The sequence below is a fragment of the Oncorhynchus clarkii genome, chromosome 12 (assembly GCF_045791955.1).
Source record: "Oncorhynchus clarkii lewisi isolate Uvic-CL-2024 chromosome 12, UVic_Ocla_1.0, whole genome shotgun sequence".
NCBI classification, from domain to species: Eukaryota; Metazoa; Chordata; class Actinopteri; order Salmoniformes; family Salmonidae; genus Oncorhynchus; species Oncorhynchus clarkii.
Genome location: NC_092158.1, coordinates 99,660,780 through 99,685,122, shown reverse-complemented (window position 1 = coordinate 99,685,122; position 24,343 = coordinate 99,660,780). Strand labels below are relative to the sequence as shown.

Here is a 24,343-nt window from a genome sequence, read left to right as displayed (position 1 = left end):
TCTAACACTACCACACCTGTCTAACACTACCACTATATACAACACCTGTCTCACACTACCACTATATACAACACCTGTCTAAAACTACCACACCTGTCTAACACTACCACTATATACAACACCTGTCTAACACTACCACTATATACAACACCTGTCTAACACTACCACTATATACAACACCTGTCTAACACTACCACTATATACAACACCTGTCTAACACTACCACTATATACAACACCTGTCTAACACTACCACTATATACAACACCTGTCTAACACTACCACTATATACAACACCTGTCTAACACTACCACTATATACAACACCTGTCTAACACTACCACTATATACAACACCTGTCTAACACTACCACTATATACAACACCTGTCTAACACTACCACTATATACACAACACCTGTCTAACACTACCACTATATACACACAACACCTGTCTAACACTACCACTATATACACACACCTGTCTAACACTACCACTATATACACACAACATAACACTACCACACCTGTCTAACACTACCACTATATACAACACCTGTCTAACACTACCACTATATACAACACCTGTCTAACACTACCACTATATACAACACCTGTCTAACACTACCACTATATACAACACCTGTCTAACACTACCACTATACACAACACCTGTCTAACACTACCACTATATACACACAACACCTGTCTAACACTACCACTATATACAACACCTGTCTAACACTACCACTATATACAACACCTGTCTAACACTACCACTATATACAACACCTGTCTAACACTACCACTATATACAACACCTGTCTAACACTACCACTATATACACAACACCTGTCTAACACTACCACTATATACAACACCTGTCTAACACTACCACTATATACAACACCTGTCTAACACTACCACTATATACAACACCTGTCTAACACTACCACTATATACAACACCTGTCTAACACTACCACTATATACACAACACCTGTCTAACACTACCACTATATAACACACACCTGTCTAACACTACCACTATATACACAACACCTGTCTAACACTACCACTATATACACAACACCTGTCTAACACTACCACTATACACAACACCTGTCTAACACTACCACTATATACAACACCTGTCTAACACTACCACTATATACAACACCTGTCTAACACTACCACACCTGTCTAACACTACCACTATATACAACACCTGTCTAACACTACCACTATATACAACACCTGTCTAACACTACCACTATATACAACACCTGTCTAACACTACCACTATATACAACACCTGTCTAACACTACCACTATATACAACACCTGTCTAACACTACCACTATATACACAACACCTGTCTAACACTACCACACCTGTCTAACACTACCACTACATACAACACCTGTCTAACACTACCACTATATACAACACCTGTCTAACACTACCACTATATACAACACCTGTCTAACACTACCACTATACACAACACCTGTCTAACACTACCACTATATACACACAACACCTGTCTAACACTACCACTATATATAACACCTGTCTAACACTACCACTATACACAACACCTGTCTAACACTACCACTATATACAACACCTGTCTAACACTACCACTATATACAACACCTGTCTAACACTACCACTATATACAACACCTGTCTAACACTACCACTATATACAACACCTGTCTAACACTACCACTATATACACAACACCTGTCTAACACTACCACTATATACAACACCTGTCTAACACTACCACTATATACAACACCTGTCTAACACTACCACTATATACAACACCTGTCTAACACTACCACTATATACAACACCTGTCTAACACTACCACTATATACAACACCTGTCTAACACTACCACTATATACAACACCTGTCTAACACTACCACTATATACACAACACCTGTCTAACACTACCACTATATACAACACCTGTCTAACACTACCACTATATACAACACCTGTCTAACACTACCACTATATACAACACCTGTCTAACACTACCACTATATACAACACCTGTCTAACACTACCACTATATACACAACACCTGTCTAACACTACCACTATATACCTGTCTAACACTACCACTATATACAACACCTGTCTAACACTACCACTATATACAACACCTGTCTAACACTACCACTATATACACAACACCTGTCTAACACTACCACTATATACAACACCTGTCTAACACTACCACTATATACAACACCTGTCTAACACTACCACTATATACACAACACCTGTCTAACACTACCACTATATACAACACCTGTCTAACACTACCACTATATACAACACCTGTCTAACACTACCACTATATACAACACCTGTCTAACACTACCACACCTGTCTAACACTACCACTATATACAACACCTGTCTAACACTACCACTATATACAACACCTGTCTAACACTACCACTATATACAACACCTGTCTAACACTACCACTATATACAACACCTGTCTAACACTACCACTATATACAACACCTGTCTAACACTACCACTATATACAACACCTGTCTAACACTACCACTATATACAACACCTGTCTAACACTACCACTATATACAACACCTGTCTAACACTACCACTATATACAACACCTGTCTAACACTACCACTATACACAACACCTGTCTAACACTACCACTATATACAACACCTGTCTAACACTACCACTATATACAACACCTGTCTAACACTACCACTATATACAACACCTGTCTAACACTACCACTATATACAACACCTGTCTATACTATATACAACACCTGTCTAACACTACCACTATATACAACACCTGTCTAACACTACCACTATATACAACACCTGTCTAACACTACCACTATATACAACACCTGTCTAACACTACCACTATATACAACACCTGTCTAACACTACCACTATATACAACACCTGTCTAACACTACCACTATATACAACACCTGTCTAACACTACCACTATATACAACACCTGTCTAACACTACCACTATATACAACACCTGTCTAACACTACCACTATATACAACACCTGTCTAACACTACCACTATATACAACACCTGTCTAACACTACCACTATATACAACACCTGTCTAACACTACCACTATATACACAACACCTGTCTAACACTACCACTATATACAACACCTGTCTAACACTACCACTATATACAACACCTGTCTAACACTACCACTATATACACAACACCTGTCTAACACTACCACTATACACAACACCTGTCTAACACTACCACTATATACAACACCTGTCTAACACTACCACTATATACAACACCTGTCTAACACTACCACTATATACAACACCTGTCTAACACTACCACTATATACACAACACCTGTCTAACACTACCACTATATACAACACCTGTCTAACACTACCACTATATACAACACCTGTCTAACACTACCACTATATACAACACCTGTCTAACACTACCACTATATACAACACCTGTCTAACACTACCACTATATACAACACCTGTCTAACACTACCACTATATACAACACCTGTCTAACACTACCACTATATACAACACCTGTCTAACACTACCACTATATACACAACACCTGTCTAACACTACCACTATATACACAACACCTGTCTAACACTACCACTATATACAACACCTGTCTAACACTACTATATACAACACCTGTCTAACACTACCACTATATACAACACCTGTCTAACACTACCACTATATACAACACCTGTCTAACACTACCACTATATACAACACCTGTCTAACACTACCACTATATACAACACCTGTCTAACACTACCACTATATACAACACCTGTCTAACACTACCACTATATACAACACCTGTCTAACACTACCACTATACACAACACCTGTCTAACACTACCACTATATACCACTATACACAACACCTGTCTAACACTACCACTATATACAACACCTGTCTAACACTACCACTATACACAACACCTGTCTAACACTACCACTATATACACAACACCTGTCTAACACTACCACTATATACACAACACCTGTCTAACACTACCACTATACACAACACCTGTCTAACACTACCACTATATACACACACCTGTCTAACACTACCACTATATACAACACCTGTCTAACACTACCACTATATACAACACCTGTCTAACACTACCACTATATACACAACACTGTCTAACACTACCACATAACACCTGTCTAACACTACCACTATATACAACACCTGTCTAACACTACCACTATATACAACACCTGTCTAACACTACCACTATATACAACACCTGTCTAACACTACCACTATATACAACACCTGTCTAACACTACCACTATATACACAACACCTGTCTAACACTACCACTATATACACAACACCTGTCTAACACTACCACTATATACAACACCTGTCTAACACTACCACTATACACAACACCTGTCTAACACTACCACTATACACAACACCTGTCTAACACTACCACTATATACAACACCTGTCTAACACTACCACTATATACAACACCTGTCTAACACTACCACTATACACAACACCTGTCTAACACTACCACTATACACAACACCTGTCTAACACTACCACTATATACAACACCTGTCTAACACTACCACTATATACAACACCTGTCTAACACTACCACTATATACAACACCTGTCTAACACTACCACTATATACAACACCTGTCTAACACTACCACTATATACAACACCTGTCTAACACTACCACTATATACAACACTTGTCTAACACTACCACTATATACAACACCTGTCTAACACTACCACTATATACACAACACCTGTCTAACACTACCACTATATACAACACCTGTCTAACACTACCACTATATACACAACACCTGTCTAGCACTACCACTATATACACAACACCTGTCTAACACTACCACTATATACACAACACCTGTCTAACACTACCACTATACACAACACCTGTCTAACACTACCACACCTGTCTAACACTACCACTATATACAACACCTGTCTAACAGTACCACTATATACAACAGCTGTCTAAACTAACACGACATACCACACCTGTCTAACACTACCACTATATAAACAACACCTGTCTCACACTACCACTATATACAACACCTGTCTAACACTACCACTATATACAACACCTGTCTAACACTACCACTATATACAACACCTGTCTAACACTACCACTATATACACAACACCTGTCTAACACTACCACTATATACAACACCTGTCTAACACTACCACTATATACACAACACCTGTCTAACACTACCACTATATACACAACACCTGTCTAACACTACCACTATATACAACACCTGTCTAACACTACCACTATATACAACACCTGTCTAACACTACCACTATATACAACACCTGTCTAACACTACCACTATACACAACACCTGTCTAACACTACCACTATATACAACACCTGTCTAACACTACCACTATATACAACACCTGTCTAACACTACCACTATATACAACACCTGTCTAACACTACCACTATATACAACACCTGTCTAACACTACCACTATATACAACACCTGTCTAACACTACCACTATATACAACACCTGTCTAACACTACCACTATATACACAACACCTGTCTAACACTACCACTATATACACAACACCTGTCTAACACTACCACTATATACAACACCTGTCTAACACTACCACTATATACACAACACCTGTCTAACACTACCACTATATACACAACACCTGTCTAACACTACCACTATATACAACACCTGTCTAACACTACCACTATATACAACACCTGTCTAACCACTACAACACTATATACAACACCTGTCTAACACTACCACTATATACACAACACCTGTCTAACACTACCACTATATACAACACCTGTCTAACACTACCACTATATACAACACCTGTCTAACACTACCACTATATACAATACTACCACACCTGTCTAACACTACCACTATATACAACACCTGTCTAACACTACCACTATATACAACACCTGTCTAACACTACCACTATATACACAACACCTGTCTAACACTACCACTATATACAACACCTGTCTAACACTACCACTATATACAACACCTGTCTAACACTACTATATACACAACACCTGTCTAACACTACCACTATACAACACCTGTCTAACACTACCACTATATACAACACCTGTCTAACACTACCACTATATACAACACCTGTCTAACACTACCACTATATACAACACCTGTCTAACACTACCACTATATACAACACCTGTCTAACACTACCACTATATACAACACCTGTCTAACACTACCACTATATACACAACACCTGTCTAACACTACCACTATATACAACACCTGTCTAACACTACCACTATATACAACACCTGTCTAACACTACCACTATATACACACCTGTCTAACACTACCACTATATACAACACCTGTCTAACACTACCACTATATACAACACTATATACAACACCTGTCTAACACTACCACTATATACAACACCTGTCTAACACTACCACTATATACACAACACCTGTCTAACACTACCACTATATACAACACCTGTCTAACACTACCACTATATACAACACCTGTCTAACACTACCACTATATACAACACCTGTCTAACAACACTACACTACCACTATATACAACACCTGTCTAACACTACCACTATATACACAACACCTGTCTAACACTACCACTATATACAACACCTGTCTAACACTACCACTATATACAACACCTGTCTAACACTACCACTATATACAACACCTGTCTAACACTACCACTATATACACAACACCTGTCTAACACTACCACTATATACAACACCTGTCTAACACTACCACTATATACAACACCTGTCTAACACTACCACTATATACAACACCTGTCTAACACTACCACTATATACAACACCTGTCTAACACTACCACTATATACAACACCTGTCTAACACTACCACTATATACAACACCTGTCTAACACTACCACTATATACACAACACTAACACTACCACACCTGTCTAACACTACCACTATATACAACACCTGTCTAACACTACCACTATATACAACACCTGTCTAACACTACCACTATATACAACACCTGTCTAACACTACCACTATATACACAACACCTGTCTAACACTACCACACTGTCTAACACTACCACTATATACAACACCTGTCTAACACTACCACTATATACAACACCTGTCTAACACTACCACTATATACAACACCTGTCTAACACTACCACTATATACAACACCTGTCTAACACTACCACTATATACACAACACCTGTCTAACACTACCACTATATACAACACCTGTCTAACACTACCACTATATACAACACCTGTCTAACACTACCACTATATACAACACCTGTCTAACACTACCACTATACACAACACCTGTCTAACACTACCACTATATACAACACCTGTCTAACACTACCACTATATACAACACCTGTCTAACACTACCACTATATACAACACCTGTCTAACACTACCACTATATACAACACCTGTCTAACACTACCACTATATACACAACACCTGTCTAACACTACCACTATATACAACACCTGTCTAACACTACCACCACACCTGTCTAACACTACCACTATATACAACACCTGTCTAACACTACCACTATATACAACACCTGTCTAACACTACCACTATATACAACACCTGTCTAACACTACCACTATATACAACACCTGTCTAACACTACCACTATATACAACACCTGTCTAACACTACCACTATATACAACACCTGTCTAACACTACCACTATATACAACACCTGTCTAACACTACCACTATATACACAACACCTGTCTAACACTACCACTATATACAACACCTGTCTAACACTACCACTATACACAACACCTGTCTAGCACTACCACTATATACACAACACCTGTCTAACACTACCACTATATACACAACACCTGTCTAACACTACCACTATACACAACACCTGTCTAACACTACCACACCTGTCTAACACTACCACTATATACAACACCTGTAACACTACCACTATATACAACACCTGTCTAACACTACCACTATATACAACACCTGTCTAACACTACCACTATATACCACACCTGTCTAACACTACCACTATATAAACAACACCTGTCTAACACTACCACTATATACAACACCTGTCTAACACTACCACTATATACAACACCTGTCTAACACTACCACTATATACAACACCTGTCTAGCACTACCACACCTGTCTAACACTACCACTATATACACAACACCTGTCTAACACTACCACTATATACAACACCTGTCTAACACTACCACTATATACACAACACCTGTCTAACACTACCACTATATACACAACACCTGTCTAACACTACCACTGTATAACACAACACCTGTCTAACACTACCACTATATACAACACCTGTCTAACACTACCACACCTGTCTAACACTACCACTATATACAACACCTGTCTAACACTACCACTATATACAACACCTGTCTAACACTACCACTATATACAACACCTGTCTAACACTACCACTATATACAACACCTGTCTAACACTACCACTATATACAACACCTGTCTAACACTACCACTATATACAACACCTGTCTAACACTACCACTATATACAACACCTGTCTAACACTACCACTATATACACAACACCTGTCTAACACTACCACTATATACAACACCTGTCTAACACTACCACTATATACACAACACCTGTCTAACACTACCACACCTGTCTAACACTACCACTATATACAACACCTGTCTAACACTACCACTATATACAACACCTGTCTAACACTACCACTATATACAACACCTGTCTAACACTACCACTATATACAACACCTGTCTAACACTACCACTATATACAACACCTGTCTAACACTACCACTATATACAACACCTGTCTAACACTACCACTATATACAACACCTGTCTAACACTACCACTATATACAACACCTGTCTAACACTACCACTATATACAACACCTGTCTAACACTACCACTATATACACAACACCTGTCTAACACTATCACACCTGTCTAACACTACCACTATATACACAACACCTGTCTAACACTACCACTATATACAACACCTGTCTAACACTACCACTATATACAACACCTGTCTAACACTACCACTATATACAACACCTGTCTAACACTACCACTATATACACAACACCTGTCTAACACTACCACTATATACACAACACCTGTCTAACACTACCACTGTCTAACACTACCACTATATACAACACCTGTCTAACACTACCACTATATACAACACCTGTCTAACACTACCACTATATACAACACCTGTCTAACACTACCACTATATACAACACCTGTCTAACACTACCACTATACACAACACCTGTCTAACACTACCACTATATACAACACCTGTCTAACACTACCACTATATACAACACCTGTCTAACACTACCACTATATACAACACCTGTCTAACACTACCACTACCACACCTGTCTAACACTACCACTATATACAACACCTGTCTAACACTACCACTATATACAACACTATATACAACACCTGTCTAACACTACCACTATATACAACACCTGTCTAACACTACCACTATATACACAACACCTGTCTAACACTACCACTATATACAACACCTGTCTAACACTACCACTATATACAACACCTGTCTAACACTACCACTATATACAACACCTGTCTAACACTACCACACCTGTCTAACACTACCACTATACTACAACACCTGTCTAACACTACCACTATATACAACACCTGTCTAACACTACCACTATATACAACACCTGTCTAACACTACCACTATATACACAACACCTGTCTAACACTACCACTATATACAACACCTGTCTAACACTACCACTATATACAACACCTGTCTAACACTACCACTATATACAACACCTGTCTAACACTACCACTATATACACACAACACCTGTCTAACACTACCACTATATACAACACCTGTCTAACACTACCACTATATACACAACACCTGTCTAACACTACCACACCTGTCTAACACTACCACTATATACAACACCTGTCTAACACTACCACTATATACAACACCTGTCTAACACTACCACTATATACAACACCTGTCTAACACTACCACTATATACAACACCTGTCTAACACTACCACTATATACACAACACCTGTCTAACACTACCACTATATACAACACCTGTCTAACACTACCACTATATACAACACCTGTCTAACACTACCACTATATACAACACTAACATACACACAACACCTGTCTAACACTACCACTATATACAACACCTGTCTAACACTACACAACACCTGTCTAACACTACCACTATATACAACACCTGTCTAACACTACCACTATATACACAACACCTGTCTAACACTACCACTATATACAACACCTGTCTAACACTACCACTATATACAACACCTGTCTAACACTACCACTATATACACAACACCTGTCTAACACTATCACACCTGTCTAACACTACCACTATATACACAACACCTGTCTAACACTACCACTGTATACAACACCTGTCTAACACTACCACTATATACAACACCTGTCTAACACTACCACTATATACAACACCTGTCTAACACTACCACTATATACACAACACCTGTCTAACACTACCACTATATACACAACACCTGTCTAACACTACCACTGTATACAACACCTGTCTAACACTACCACTATATACAACACCTGTCTAACACTACCACTATATACAACACCTGTCTAACACTACCACTATACACAACACCTGTCTAACACTACCACTATATACAACACCTGTCTAACACTACCACTATATACAACACCTGTCTAACACTACCACTATATACAACACCTGTCTAACACTACCACACCTGTCTAACACTACCACTATATACAACACCTGTCTAACACTACCACTATATACAACACTTGTCTAACACTACCACTATATACAACACCTGTCTAACACTACCACTATATACACAACACCTGTCTAACACTACCACTATATACAACACCTGTCTAACACTACCACTATATACAACACCTGTCTAACACTACCACTATATACAACACCTGTCTAACACTACCACACCTGTCTAACACTACCACACCTGTCTAACACTACCACTATATACAACACCTGTCTAACACTACCACTATATACACAACACCTGTCTAACACTACCACACCTGTCTAACACTACCACTATATACAACACCTGTCTAACACTACCACACCTGTCTAACACTACCACTATATACAACACCTGTCTAAACTAACACGACATACCACACCTGTCTAACACTACCACTATATAAACAACACCTGTCTCACACTACCACTATATACAACACCTGTCTAACACTACCACTATATACAACACCTGTCTAACACTACCACTATATACAACACCTGTCTAACACTACCACTATATACAACACCTGTCTAACACTACCACACCTGTCTAACACTACCACTATATACACAACACCTGTCTAACACTACCACTATATACAACACCTGTCTAACACTACCACTATATACAACACCTGTCTAACACTACCACACCTGTCTAACACTACCACTATATACAACACCTGTCTAAACTAACACGACATACCACACCTGTCTCACACCACCCCACCTGTCTCACACCACCCCACCTGTCTTGAAAACACATATCAGAGTTATTGTTTCTTCAGAAAATCAACAGCTATTTCTATATATTCATTAAAGTTACCTGGTTAACTCATTGATCTGTTTTGTAGCCTACCCCTCAGGGGTAGTGTGTTCTTAAAAACTTAGACCACAACCCTACCTGATCCTGAATATAGCCAACCAGAAACCTGATCCTGAATATAGCCAACCAGTAACCTGATCCTGAATATAGCCAACCAGTAACCTGATCCTGAATATAGTCAACCAGTAACCTGATCCTGAATATAGCCAACCCTACCTGATCCTGAATATAGCCAACCAGTAACCTGATCCTGAATATAGTCAACCAGTAACCTGATCCTGAATATAGTCAACCAGAAACCTGATCCTGAATATAGTCAACCAGAAACCTGATCCTGATATAGAGTCAACCAGAAACCTGATCCTGAATAGAGTCAACCAGTAACCTGATCCTGAATATAGTCAACCAGTAACCTGATCCTGAATATAGTCAACCAGAAACCTGATCCTGATATAGAGTCAACCAGTAACCTGATCCTGAATATAGCCAACCAGTAACCTGATCCTGAATATAGTCAACCAGTAACCTGATCCTGAATATAGTCAACCAGAAACCTGATCCTGAATATAGTCAACCAGTAACCTGATCCTGAATATAGCCAACCAGTAACCTGATCCTGAATATAGTCAACCAGAAACCTGATCCTGAATATAGTCAACCAGTAACCTGATCCTGAATATAGTCAACCAGTAACCTGATCCTGAATATAGTCAACCAGAAACCTGATCCTGAATATAGTCAACCAGAAACCTGATCCTGATATAGAGTCAACCAGAAACCTGATCCTGAATAGAGTCAACCAGTAACCTGATCCTGAATATAGTCAACCAGTAACCTGATCCTGAATATAGTCAACCAGAAACCTGATCCTGATATAGAGTCAACCAGTAACCTGATCCTGAATATAGTCAACCAGAAACCTGATCCTGATATAGAGTCAACCAGAAACCTGATCCTGAATACAGTCAACCAGTAACCTGAATATAGTCAGCCAGTAGTTGAGGATATTGAACTTGAATATAGTCAGCCAGTAGTTGAGGATATTGAACCTGAATATAGTCAGCCAGTAGTTGAGGATATTGAACCTGATCCTGAATATAGTCAGCCAGTAGTTGAGGATATTGAACCTGATCCTGAATATAGTCAGCCAGTAGTTGAGGATATTGAACCTGATCCTGAATATAGTCAGCCAGTAGTTGAGGATATTGAACCTGATCCTGAATATAGTCAGCCAGTAGTTGAGGATATTGAACCTGATCCTGAATATAGTCAGCCAGTAGTTGAGGATATTGAACCTGATCCTGAATATAGTCAGCCAGTAGTTGAGGATATTGAGCCTGATCCTGAATATAGTCAGCCAGTAGTTGAGGATATTGAACCTTATCCTGAATATAGTCAGCCAGGAGTTGAGGATATTGAACCTGATCCTGAATATAGTCAGCCAGTAGTTGAGGATATTGAACCTGAATATAGTCAGCCAGTAGTTGAGGATATTGAACCTGAATATAGTCAGCCAGTAGTTGAGGATATTGAACCTGATCCTGAATATAGTCAGCCAGTAGTTGAGGATATTGAACCTGATCCTGAATATAGTCAGCCAGTAGTTGAGGATATTGAACCTGATCCTGAATATAGTCAGCCAGTAGTTGAGGATATTGAACCTGATCCTGAATATAGTCAGCCAGTAGTTGAGGATATTGAACCTGATCCTGAATATAGTCAGCCAGTAGTTGAGGATATTGAACCTGATCCTGAATATAGTCAGCCAGTAGTTGAGGATATTGAACCTGATCCTGAATATAGTCAGCCAGTAGTTGAGGATATTGAACCTGATCCTGAATATAGTCAGCCAGTAGTTGAGGATATTGAACAGTTACCTGATCCTGAATATAGTCAGCCAGTAGTTGAGGATATTGAACATGATCCTGAATATAGTCAGCCAGGAGTTGAGGATATTGAACAGTTACCTGATCCTGAATATAGCCAGCCAGTAGTTGAGGATATTGAACAGTTACCTGATCCTGAATATAGTCAGCCAGTAGTTGAGGATATTGAACCTGATCCTGAATATAGTCAGCCAGTAGTTGAGGATATTGAACAGTTACCTGATCCTGAATATAGTCAGCCAGGAGTTGAGGATATTGAACAGTTACCTGATCCTGAATATAGTCAGCCAGTAGTTGAGGATATTGAACCTGATCCTGAATATAGTCAGCCAGTAGTTGAGGATATTGAACCTGATCCTGAATATAGTCAGCCAGTAGTTGAGGATATTGAACCTGATCCTGAATATAGTCAGCCAGTAGTTGAGGATATTGAACCTGATCCTGAATATAGTCAGCCAGTAGTTGAGGATATTGAACCTGATCCTGAATATAGTCAGCCAGTAGTTGAGGATATTGAAGTTACCTGATCCTGAATATAGTCAGCCAGTAGTTGAGGATATTGAACCTGATCCTGAATATAGTCAGCCAGTAGTTGAGGATATTGAACCTGATCCTGAATATAGTCAGCCAGTAGTTGAGGATATTGAACAGTTACCTGATCCTGAATATAGTCAGCCAGGAGTTGAGGATATTGAACAGTTACCTGATCCTGAATATAGTCAGCCAGTAGTTGAGGATATTGAACAGGGCTCCCAGCAATCCACCTGTTTTAGATGGACATATAGAAAGACATCAATCAACATATAACATGTCCATGTTGGTCATTTAGCAGACACTCTTATCCATAGAGACGTAGGCCCAATCCCAAATGGACCCCTAGACCCTACACTCTTATCCATAGAGACGTAGGCCCAATCCCAAATGGACCCCTAGACCCTACACTCTTATCCATAGAGACGTAGGCCCAATCCCAAATGGACCCCTAAGCCCTGTGCACTTGGTGGAGATCTGAGAGGATTTGATTGGTAGAAGCAATATGGTTAAACAATTCACCTAGCCTATCAGAAGGCAAGATGGAGTCATAACCATGTTTCTTATACCTGTCAAATCCTCTCAGATCTCCACTAGTGCATAGGGGTGTAGGGTCTAGGGGTCCATTTGGAACTGGGCCTCAACTAGTGCATAGGGGTGTAGGGTCTAGGGGTCCATGTGGAACTGGGTCTCCACTAGTGCATAGGGGTGTAGGGGTCTAGGGGTCCATTTGGAACTGGGCCTCCACTAGTGCATAGGGGTGTAGGGTCTAGGGGTCCATTTGGAACTGGGCCTCCACTAGTGCATAGGGGTCCATTTGGAACTAGGCCTCCACTAGTGCATAGGGGTGTAGGGGTCTAGGGGTCCATTTGGAACTGGGCCTCCACTAGTGCATAGGGGTGTAGGGGTCTAGGGGTCCATTTGGAACTGGGCCTCCACTAGTGCATAGGGGTGTAGGGGTCTAGGGGTCCATTTGGAACTGGGCCTCACAGTCAAGTGCATTCAACTCAGATAGCTAAGACAACCACATACATGAATAAGTAAGGGAGCTAAGACAACCACCCATATGAGTAACTCAGGTAGCTAAGACAACCTCCTATATGAGTAACTCAGGTAGCTAAGACAACCACATACATGGGTAACTCAGGTAGCTAAGACAACCACATACATGGGTAACTCAGGTAGCTAAGACAACCACATACATGGGTAACTCAGGTAGCTAAGACAACCACATACATGATTAACTCAGGTAGCTAAGACAACCACATACATGATTAACTCAGGTAGCTAAGACAACCACATACATGAATAAGTAAGGTAGCTAAGACAACCACCTATATGAGTAACTCAGGTAGCTATGACAACCACATACATGAGTAAGTAAGGTAGCTATGACAACCACATACATGAATAAGTAAGGTAGCTAAGACAACCACCTATATGAGTAAGGTAGCTATGACAACCACCTATATGAGTAACACAAGCCTATGCCTTTTTCATGTCTCTTGTGTGAAGGTCAGACTAACCCGACTGTAGAGGGAGGACCAACACGGGTCCTGTGAAACAACACAACTAGACGAGCAGTGGGCTCTTACCTGCAGCTCCCATTACAATGAACAAGGGAATCTCATAGAGGTTGTAGGCCACACTCTGTAGACAGAGAGATAACACAGGGTTTAGGACTAGACACTCTGTAGACAGAGAGATAACACGGGGTTTAGGACTAGACACTCTGTAGACAGAGATAACACGGGGTTTAGGACTAGACACTGACAGAGAGATAACACAGGGTTTAGGACTAGACACTCTGTAGACAGAGAGATAACACAGGGTTTAGGACTAGACACTCTGTAGACAGAGAGATAACACAGGGTTTAGGACTAGACACTCTGTAGACAGAGAGATAACACGGGGTTTAGGACTAGACACTGTAGACAGAGAGATAACACAGGGTTTAGGACTAAACACTCTGTAGACAGAGAGATAACACAGGGTTTAGGACTAGACACAATAACAGACAGAGATAACACAGGGTTTAGGACTAGACACACTGTAGACAGAGAGATAACACAGGGTTTAGGACTAAACACTCTGTAGACAGAGAGATAACACAGGGTTTAGGACTAGACACTGTAGACAGAGAGAAACACAGGGTTTAGGACTAGACACTGTAGACAGAGAGAAACACAGGGTTTAGGACTAGACACAATAACAGACAGACACTCACGTCACTCTCGAAGCGTCCGAAGTTGATAAGACCAGGGCTGGAGAGATCTCCAGGTTTATTATTGTAGATGGACAGGAAGAAATTCAGGGTGAATGTTGAGATCATGGACGCAAAGAACTGGAGAGGAATATAGGGAGGGAGGGAGGAGGGAGGGAGAGGAGAAAGGAAGAGAGGAGAGAGAGAGAGAGGAGAGAGAGTAGAGACGAGAAAGGAAGAGAGGAGAGAGAGAAGAGAGAGGAGAGAGGAGAGAGAGAGAGAGAGAGAGAGTAGAGAGGAGAGAGAGGGAGTAGAGAGGAGAGAGAGAGAGTAGAGAGGAGAGAGAGGGAGTAGAGAGGAGAGAGATGAGAGGGGGCATTAAGTTTCACCTGATAAAGGACGGAGAGAGAACACAACACGTCTGCTAGTCTCTACCCTTCTTTCCACTTGGCAGTGAATGAGGACAAGATGAGAGAATCTGGTCTTTTACAACTTTCGTTCTACCCAACATTATTTATTTTATTTAACCAGGAAGGGCTCATTGAGATTTAACATCTCTTTTTCAAGAGCGTCCTGGCCAAGATAGGCAGCACCAAGTCATTACAAAAATTACAGACAGACAACATGCAAAACTACACGTAATCTAGTAAAAAACATAGAATTCACAAGAGTATAACAAAATCAAAAATAAGCAAATTAAAAACATTGACAGGTCAGGGAATCAGCCTCAAGATCATTCATCAGTGATTTAAAAATACCAATCGGGACAAGTTCTTCCAGTTTAAAAGTATTTTGTAAGGCATTCCAAGACGATGGCGCAGAGTACATAAAAGCCCTTTTACCAAATTCAGTTGGGACATTTGGAACAGTTAGCAGGATAAAGTCCTGCGAACGAAGAGACGACCCACCACATTTCTGAACAATAAAAATGCCCAAATAAAAAGGTAGTAAACCCAAAATGTCTTTGTAAATAAAAGTGCACCAGTGACTGAGCCTACGAGTGACTAGAGAAGGCCAGCCAACCCTGGTATATAAAGTCCCCTTCTCTCCTCTCCCTCAAACACCAGACTGAGAAAAGCCTTCCTCTCCTCTCCTCTCCCTCAGACACCAGACTGAGCCAGGCCTCCCCCTCCTCTCCTCTCCCTCAAACACCAGACTGAGCCAGGGCTTCCCCTCCTCTCCTCAGACACCAGACTGAGCCAAGCCTTCCCCTCCTCTCCTCAGACACCAGACTGAGCCAAGCCTTCCCCTTCTCTCCTCAGACACCAGACTGAGCCAAGCCTTCCCCTCCTCTCCTCAGACACCAGACTGAGCCAAGCCTTCCCCTCCTCTCCTCAGACACCAGACTGAGCCAAGCCTTCCCCTCCTCTCCTCAGACACCAGACTGAGCCAAGCCTTCCTCTCCTCTCCCTCAAACACCATACTGAGCCAGGCCTTCCCCTCCTCTCCTCAGACACCAGACTGAGCCAAGCCTTCCCCTCCTCTCCTCAGACACCAGACTGAGCCAAGCCTTCCCCTCCTCTCCTCAGACACCAGACTGAGCAAAGCCTTCCCCTCCTCTCCACCTCTCCTCAGACACCAGACTGAGCCTTCCCCTCCTCTCCTCAGACACCAGACTGAGCCAAGCCTTACCCTCCTCAGACACCAGACTGAGCCATTCCTCTCCTAAGACACCAGACTGAGCCAAGCCTTCTGCTCCTCAGACACCAGACTGAGTCAAGCCTTCCCCTCCTCTCCCTCAGACACCAGACTGAGCCAAGCCTTCCCCTCCTCTCCCTCAGACACCAGACTGAGACAAGCCTTCCCCTCCTGAGACACCAGACTGAGCCAAGCCTTCCCCTCCTCTCCCTCAGACACCAGACTGAGCCAAGCCTTCCCCTCCTCTCCTCAGACACCAGACTGAGCCAAGCCTTCCTCTCCTCAGACACCAGACTGAGACAAGCCTTCCCCTCCTCTCCTCAGACACCAGACTGAGCCAAGCCTTCCCCTCCTCTCCTCAGACACCAGACTGAGCCAAGCCTTCCCCTCCTCTCCTCAGACACCAGACTGAGCCAAGCCTTCCCCTCCTCTCCTCAGACACCAGACTGAGCAAAGCCTTCCCCTCCTCTCCTCAGACACCAGACTGAGCCAAGTCTTCCTCTCCTCAGACACCAGACTGAGCCTCCCCTCCTCTCCTCAGACACCAGACTGAGCCAAGCCTTCCTCTCCTCAGACACCAGACTGAGCCTCCCCCTCCTCTCCTCAGACACCAGACTGAGCCAAGCCTTCCTCTCCTCTACTTACTATCCTCCATGTGAGCATCTGGTTCCAGAAAGAAGCCCCCTCCTCCAAACTGAATAAAACGCCACCTGACATAAAGAGGAAGGAAGGGGGAGAGAAAGCGAGAGAGAGCGAGAGACAGAGACAGAGAGACAGAGAGAGAGAGAGAGAGACAGAGAGAGAGACAGAGAGAGAGAGAGAGAGAGACAGGTGAAAACTTTATTGGGAGGAACATTTAGAAAGTCATGACAGTAGTACCTTAGCAGTGGTGCAGAGTGGGACATGTTGTGCAGAGTGGGACATGTTGTGCAGAGTGGGACATGTTGTGCAGAGTGGGACATGTTGTGCAGAGTGGGACATGTTGTGCAGAGTGGGACATGTTGTGCAGAGTGGGACATGTTGTGCAGTGGGACATGTTGTGCTGACGGACATGTTGTGCTGTGTGGGACATGTTGTGCTGTGTGGGACATGTTGTGCTGTGTGGGACATGTTGTGCTGTGTGGGACATGTTGTGCAGAGTGGGACATGTTGTGCAGAGTGGGACATGTTGTGCAGAGTGGGACATGTTGTGCAGAGTGGGACATGTTGTGCAGAGTGGGACATGTTGTGCAGAGTGGGACATGTTGTGCAGAGTGGGACATGTTGTGCAGAGTGTACCGACTGGTGCTCCAAAAGCAGCAGACACTCCTGCAGCCGCTCCAGCTGATACAAAGTCCCTCTTCTCTGTGTCTCTACGGAAATACTCAAAGATCTACACAGAGAGAGAGAACATGTTAGACAGTAGATACCACACATTAAACACTATGTAGAGGACATGTTACAACCAGACTGTACAACACCCTCCTACCTTGAAGTCTTTCTTCAGGGAGGTACTGCGTCCCTGGGAGACTCCTGCTGCCACCACGGCACCAGAGTGGATCATGGGACCTTCCTACAGGATTATGGGTAGGGAGACAGATGTCGTCAAACACACACACACACACGGCCGTCAGATACACACAGACACTGGTTGGTCACCTCATTAGTCAGTCTGTATTTCACCTCATTCATTAGTCAGTCTGTATTTCACCTCATTAGTCAGTCTGTATTTCACCTCATTAGTCAGTCTGTATTTCACCTCATTAGTCAGTCTGTATTTCACCTGGCCGGTTGGTCACCTCATTAGTCAGTCTGTATTTCACCTGGCCGGTTTGTCACCTCATTAGTCAGTCTGTATTTCACCTCATTAGTCAGTCTGTATTTCACCTCATTAGTCAGTCTGTATTTCACCTGGCCGGTTGGTCACCTCATTAGTCAGTCTGTATTTCACCTGGCCGGTTTGTCACCTCATTAGTCAGTCTGTATTTCACCTCATTAGTCAGTCTGTATTTCACCTCATTAGTCAGTCTGTATTTCACCTCATTAGTCAGTCTGTATTTCACCTGGCCGGTTTGGCATCTTATTAGTGGGAAGGTGTTTCACCAGGCTGGCCCAGGTGATATTTAAGAGTGTCTGGCCCAGGTGATATTTAAGAGTAGCTGGCCCAGGTGATATTTAAGAGTGTCTGGCCCAGGTGATATTTAAGAGAGTCTGGCCCAGGCGCTATTTAAGAGTGGCTGGCCCAGGTGATATTTAAGAGTGGCTGGCCCAGGTGATATTTAAGAGAGTCTGGCCCAGGCGCTATTTAAGAGTGGCTGGCCCAGGTGATATTTAAGAGAAGTCTGGCCCAGGAGATATTTAAGAGTGTCTGGCCCAGGTGATATTTAAGAGTGTCTGGCCCAGGTGATATTTAAGAGTGTCTGGCCCAGGTGATATTTAAGAGTGTCTGGCCCAGTGCTCCAGTTGTCTTGGTAGATGTGGAGGGTTACCACCTCCAGTTGTCTTGATAGATGTGGAGGGTTAACTCCTCTAGTTGTCTTGATAGATGTGGAGGGTTAACTCCTCTAGTTGTCTTGAGAGATGTGGAGGGTTAACTCCTTTAATTGTCTAGATAGATGTGAAGGGTTAACTCCTCTAGTTGTCTTGATAGATGTGGAGGGTTAACTCCTTTAATTGTCTGGATAGATGTGAAGGGTTAACACCTCTAGTTGTCTTGATAGATGTGGAGGGTTAACTCCTCTAGTTGTCTTGAGAGATGTGGAGGGTTAACTCCTCTAGTTGTCTTGATAGATGTGGAGGGTTAACTCCTCTAGTTGTCTTGATAGATGTGGAGGGTTAACTCCTCCAGTTGTCTTGATAGATGTGGAGGGTTAACTCCTCTAGTTGTCTTGATAGATGTGGAGGGTTAACTCCTCTAGTTGTCTTGATAGATGTGGAGGGTTAACTCCTCCAGTTGTCTTGATAGATGTGGAGGGTTAACTCCTCTAGTTGTCTTGATAGATGTGGAGGGTTAACTCCTCCAGTTGTCTTGATAGATGTGGAGGGTTAACTCCTCTAGTTGTCTTGATAGATGTGGAGGGTTAACTCCTCTAGTTGTCTTGATAGATGTGGAGGGTTAACTCCTCTAGTTGTCTTGATAGATGTGGAGGGTTAACTCCTCTAGTTGTCTTGATAGATGTGGAGGGTTAACTCCTCTAGTTGTGTCTCCATATCTGATTGTTAGACATTCGTTTATCTGTTTTCCCTGATTTTGTTTTCCTCCAACTTTGTGGTTTCCATCCTGTCTTTCAGTTTGGTGTGGGTTTTTATTTTGTTTGCCTGTTCTTGGTCAATTCAGTGGGTCTCATGGTGGGTCTCATGGTGGGTCTCATGGTGGGTCTCATGGTGGGTCTCATGGTGGGTCTCATGGTGGGTCTCATGGTGGGTCTCATGGTGGGTCTCATGGTGGGTGTCTTGTAGGTTCCAGTTGTTGTTGCTAGGCTGACCAATTACCAACATCCATGACCGTCACAGCCCGACTCACCACAAGACAAGGAATACGCACTCATACGTACATGCAGACACACACACAGATGAACTCATATGTACATGCAGACACACACACAGATTAACTCATATGTACATGCAGACACACACACAGATAAACTCATACATACATGCAGACACACACACAGATAAACTCATACGTACATGCAGACACACACACATCCCCAGTGTTTACCTTTCCAACAGCGAGTCCCCCGGCGACAGAGCAGATCACACCACACACCTTCACCACCAGGGTCTGAAAAACACACAGGAAACACACACACACACACACACACACACACACACACACACACACAGTGACCCCTGACCTATATATAATATAATGTCTGATATCCTTGCCTCATAAGAGACATCATTCCTACTGCCAACAACAACAACATTTAAAAGATGAGGGTTTAGATGTGACATTTGTCTCTGAGCAGCAAGTGATCAGTTTACCTTGAGTCTCACCACCCGGGGGATCTTCACTCCGTTCAGATAACACTTAATCTGGGGTATCCCACTTCCTGCTGCTCCTGGCTGAGGAGAGAGAGAGATGTTAGTTCCACCCCAGGGTCAACAGACTGGCCCCAGGGTCAACAGACTGGCTGAGGAGAGAGAGAAAGATGTTAGATCCACCCCAGGGTCAACAGACTGTAGTCTAACACGGTGGTTCAGACTGTAGTCTAACACGGTGGTTCACCACCCCAGGGCCAACAGACTGTAGTCTAACACGGTGGTTCAGACTGTAGTCTAACACGGTGGTTCAGACTGTAGTCTAACACGGTGGTTCAGACTGTAGTCTAACACAGTGGTTCAGACTGTAGTCTAACACGGTGGTTCAGACTGTAGTCTAACACGGTGGTTCAGACTGTAGTCTAACACAGTGGTTCAGACTGTAGTCTAACACGGTGGTTCAGACTGTAGTCTAACACGGTGGTTCAGACTGTAGTCTAACACGGTGGTTCAGACTGTAGTCTAACACAGTGGTTCAGACTGTAGTCTAACACGGTGGTTCAGACTGTAGTCTAACACAGTGGTTCAGACTGTAGTCTAACACGGTGGTTCAGACTGTAGTCTAACACGGTGGTTCAGACTGTAGTCTAACACAGTGGTTCAGACTGTAGTCCAACACGGTGGTTCAGACTGTAGTCTAACACGGTGGTTCAGACTGTAGTCTAACACGGTGGTTCAGACTGTAGTCTAACACAGTGGTTCAGACTGTAGTCTAACACGGTGGTTCAGACTGTAGTCTAACACGGTGGTTCAGACTGTAGTCTAACACGGTGGTTCAGACTGTAGTCTAACACAGTGGTTCAGACTGTAGTCTAACACGGTGGTTCAGACTGTAGTCTAACACGGTGGTTCAGACTGTAGTCTAACACGGTGGTTCAGACTGTAGTCTAACACAGTGGTTCAGACTGTAGTCTAACACGGTGGTTCAGACTGTAGTCTAACACAGTGGTTCAGACTGTAGTCTAACACAGTGGTTCAGACTGTAGTCTAACACGGTGGTTCAGACTGTAGTCTAACACAGTGGTTCAGACTGTAGTCTAACACGGTGGTTCAGACTGTAGTCCAACACGGTGGTTCAGACTGTAGTCTAACACGGTGGTTCAGACTGTAGTCTAACACGGTGGTTCAGACTGTAGTCTAACACGGTGGTTCAGACTGTAGTCTAACACGGTGGTTCAGACTGTAGTCTAACACGGTGGTTCAGACTGTAGTCTAACACGGTGGTTCAGACTGTAGTCTAACACGGGGGTTCAGACTGTAGTCTAACACGGGGGTTCAGACTGTAGTCTAACACGGGGGTTCAGACTGTAGTCTAACACGGTGGTTCAGACTGTAGTCTAACACGGTGGTTCAGACTGTAGTCTAACACGGTGGTTCAGACTGTAGTCTAACACAGTGGTTCAGACTGTAGTCTAACACGGTGGTTCAGACTGTAGTCTAACACGGGGGTTCAGACTGTAGTCTAACACGGGGGTTCAGACTGTAGTCTAACACGGTGGTTCAGACTGTAGTCTAACACGGTGGTTCAGACTGTAGTCTAACACGGTGGTTCAGACTGTAGTCTAACACAGTGGTTCAGACTGTAGTCTAACACGGTGGTTCAGACTGTAGTCTAACACGGTGGTTCAGACTGTAGTCTAACACGGGGGTTCAGACTGTAGTCTAACACGGTGGTTCACCACCCCAGGGTCAACAGACTGTAGTCTAACACGGGGGTTCAGACTGTAGTCTAACACGGTGGTTCAGACTGTAGTCTAACACGGTGGTTCAGACTGTAGTCTAACACGGTGGTTCAGACTGTAGTCTAACACAGTGGTTCAGACTGTAGTCTAACACGGTGGTTCAGACTGTAGTCTAACACGGTGGTTCAGACTGTAGTCTAACACGGTGGTTCAGACTGTAGTCTAACACGGTGGTTCAGACTGTAGTCTAACACGGTGGTTCAGACTGTAGTCTAACACGGTGGTTCAGACTGTAGTCTAACACGGTGGTTCAGACTGTAGTCTAACACGGTGGTTCAGACTGTAGTCTAACACGGTGGTTCAGACTGTAGTCCAACACAGTGGTTCAGACTGTAGTCTAACACGGTGGTTCAGACTGTAGTCTAAC

The 24,343-nt window shown here is 42.7% G+C and overlaps 1 protein-coding gene across 1 annotated transcript in view; it reads right to left on the bottom strand.

The window, feature by feature from the left end:
- Nucleotides 1–24,343, bottom strand: part of LOC139421730 (H(+)/Cl(-) exchange transporter 7-like) — a 60,223-nt gene that overhangs the window by 18,808 nt on the left and 17,072 nt on the right. Inside the window, exons 7-14 of the mRNA XM_071172848.1 lie at nucleotides 22,178–22,258; nucleotides 21,912–21,974; nucleotides 19,680–19,763; nucleotides 19,490–19,583; nucleotides 18,857–18,921; nucleotides 16,598–16,714; nucleotides 15,966–16,020; nucleotides 14,543–14,603 (exon numbers count right to left, since the gene is read on the bottom strand). Coding sequence (XP_071028949.1) covers nucleotides 14,543–14,603; nucleotides 15,966–16,020; nucleotides 16,598–16,714; nucleotides 18,857–18,921; nucleotides 19,490–19,583; nucleotides 19,680–19,763; nucleotides 21,912–21,974; nucleotides 22,178–22,258 — 620 coding nt within the window. The remainder of the gene's footprint in view (nucleotides 1–14,542; nucleotides 14,604–15,965; nucleotides 16,021–16,597; nucleotides 16,715–18,856; nucleotides 18,922–19,489; nucleotides 19,584–19,679; nucleotides 19,764–21,911; nucleotides 21,975–22,177; nucleotides 22,259–24,343) is intronic.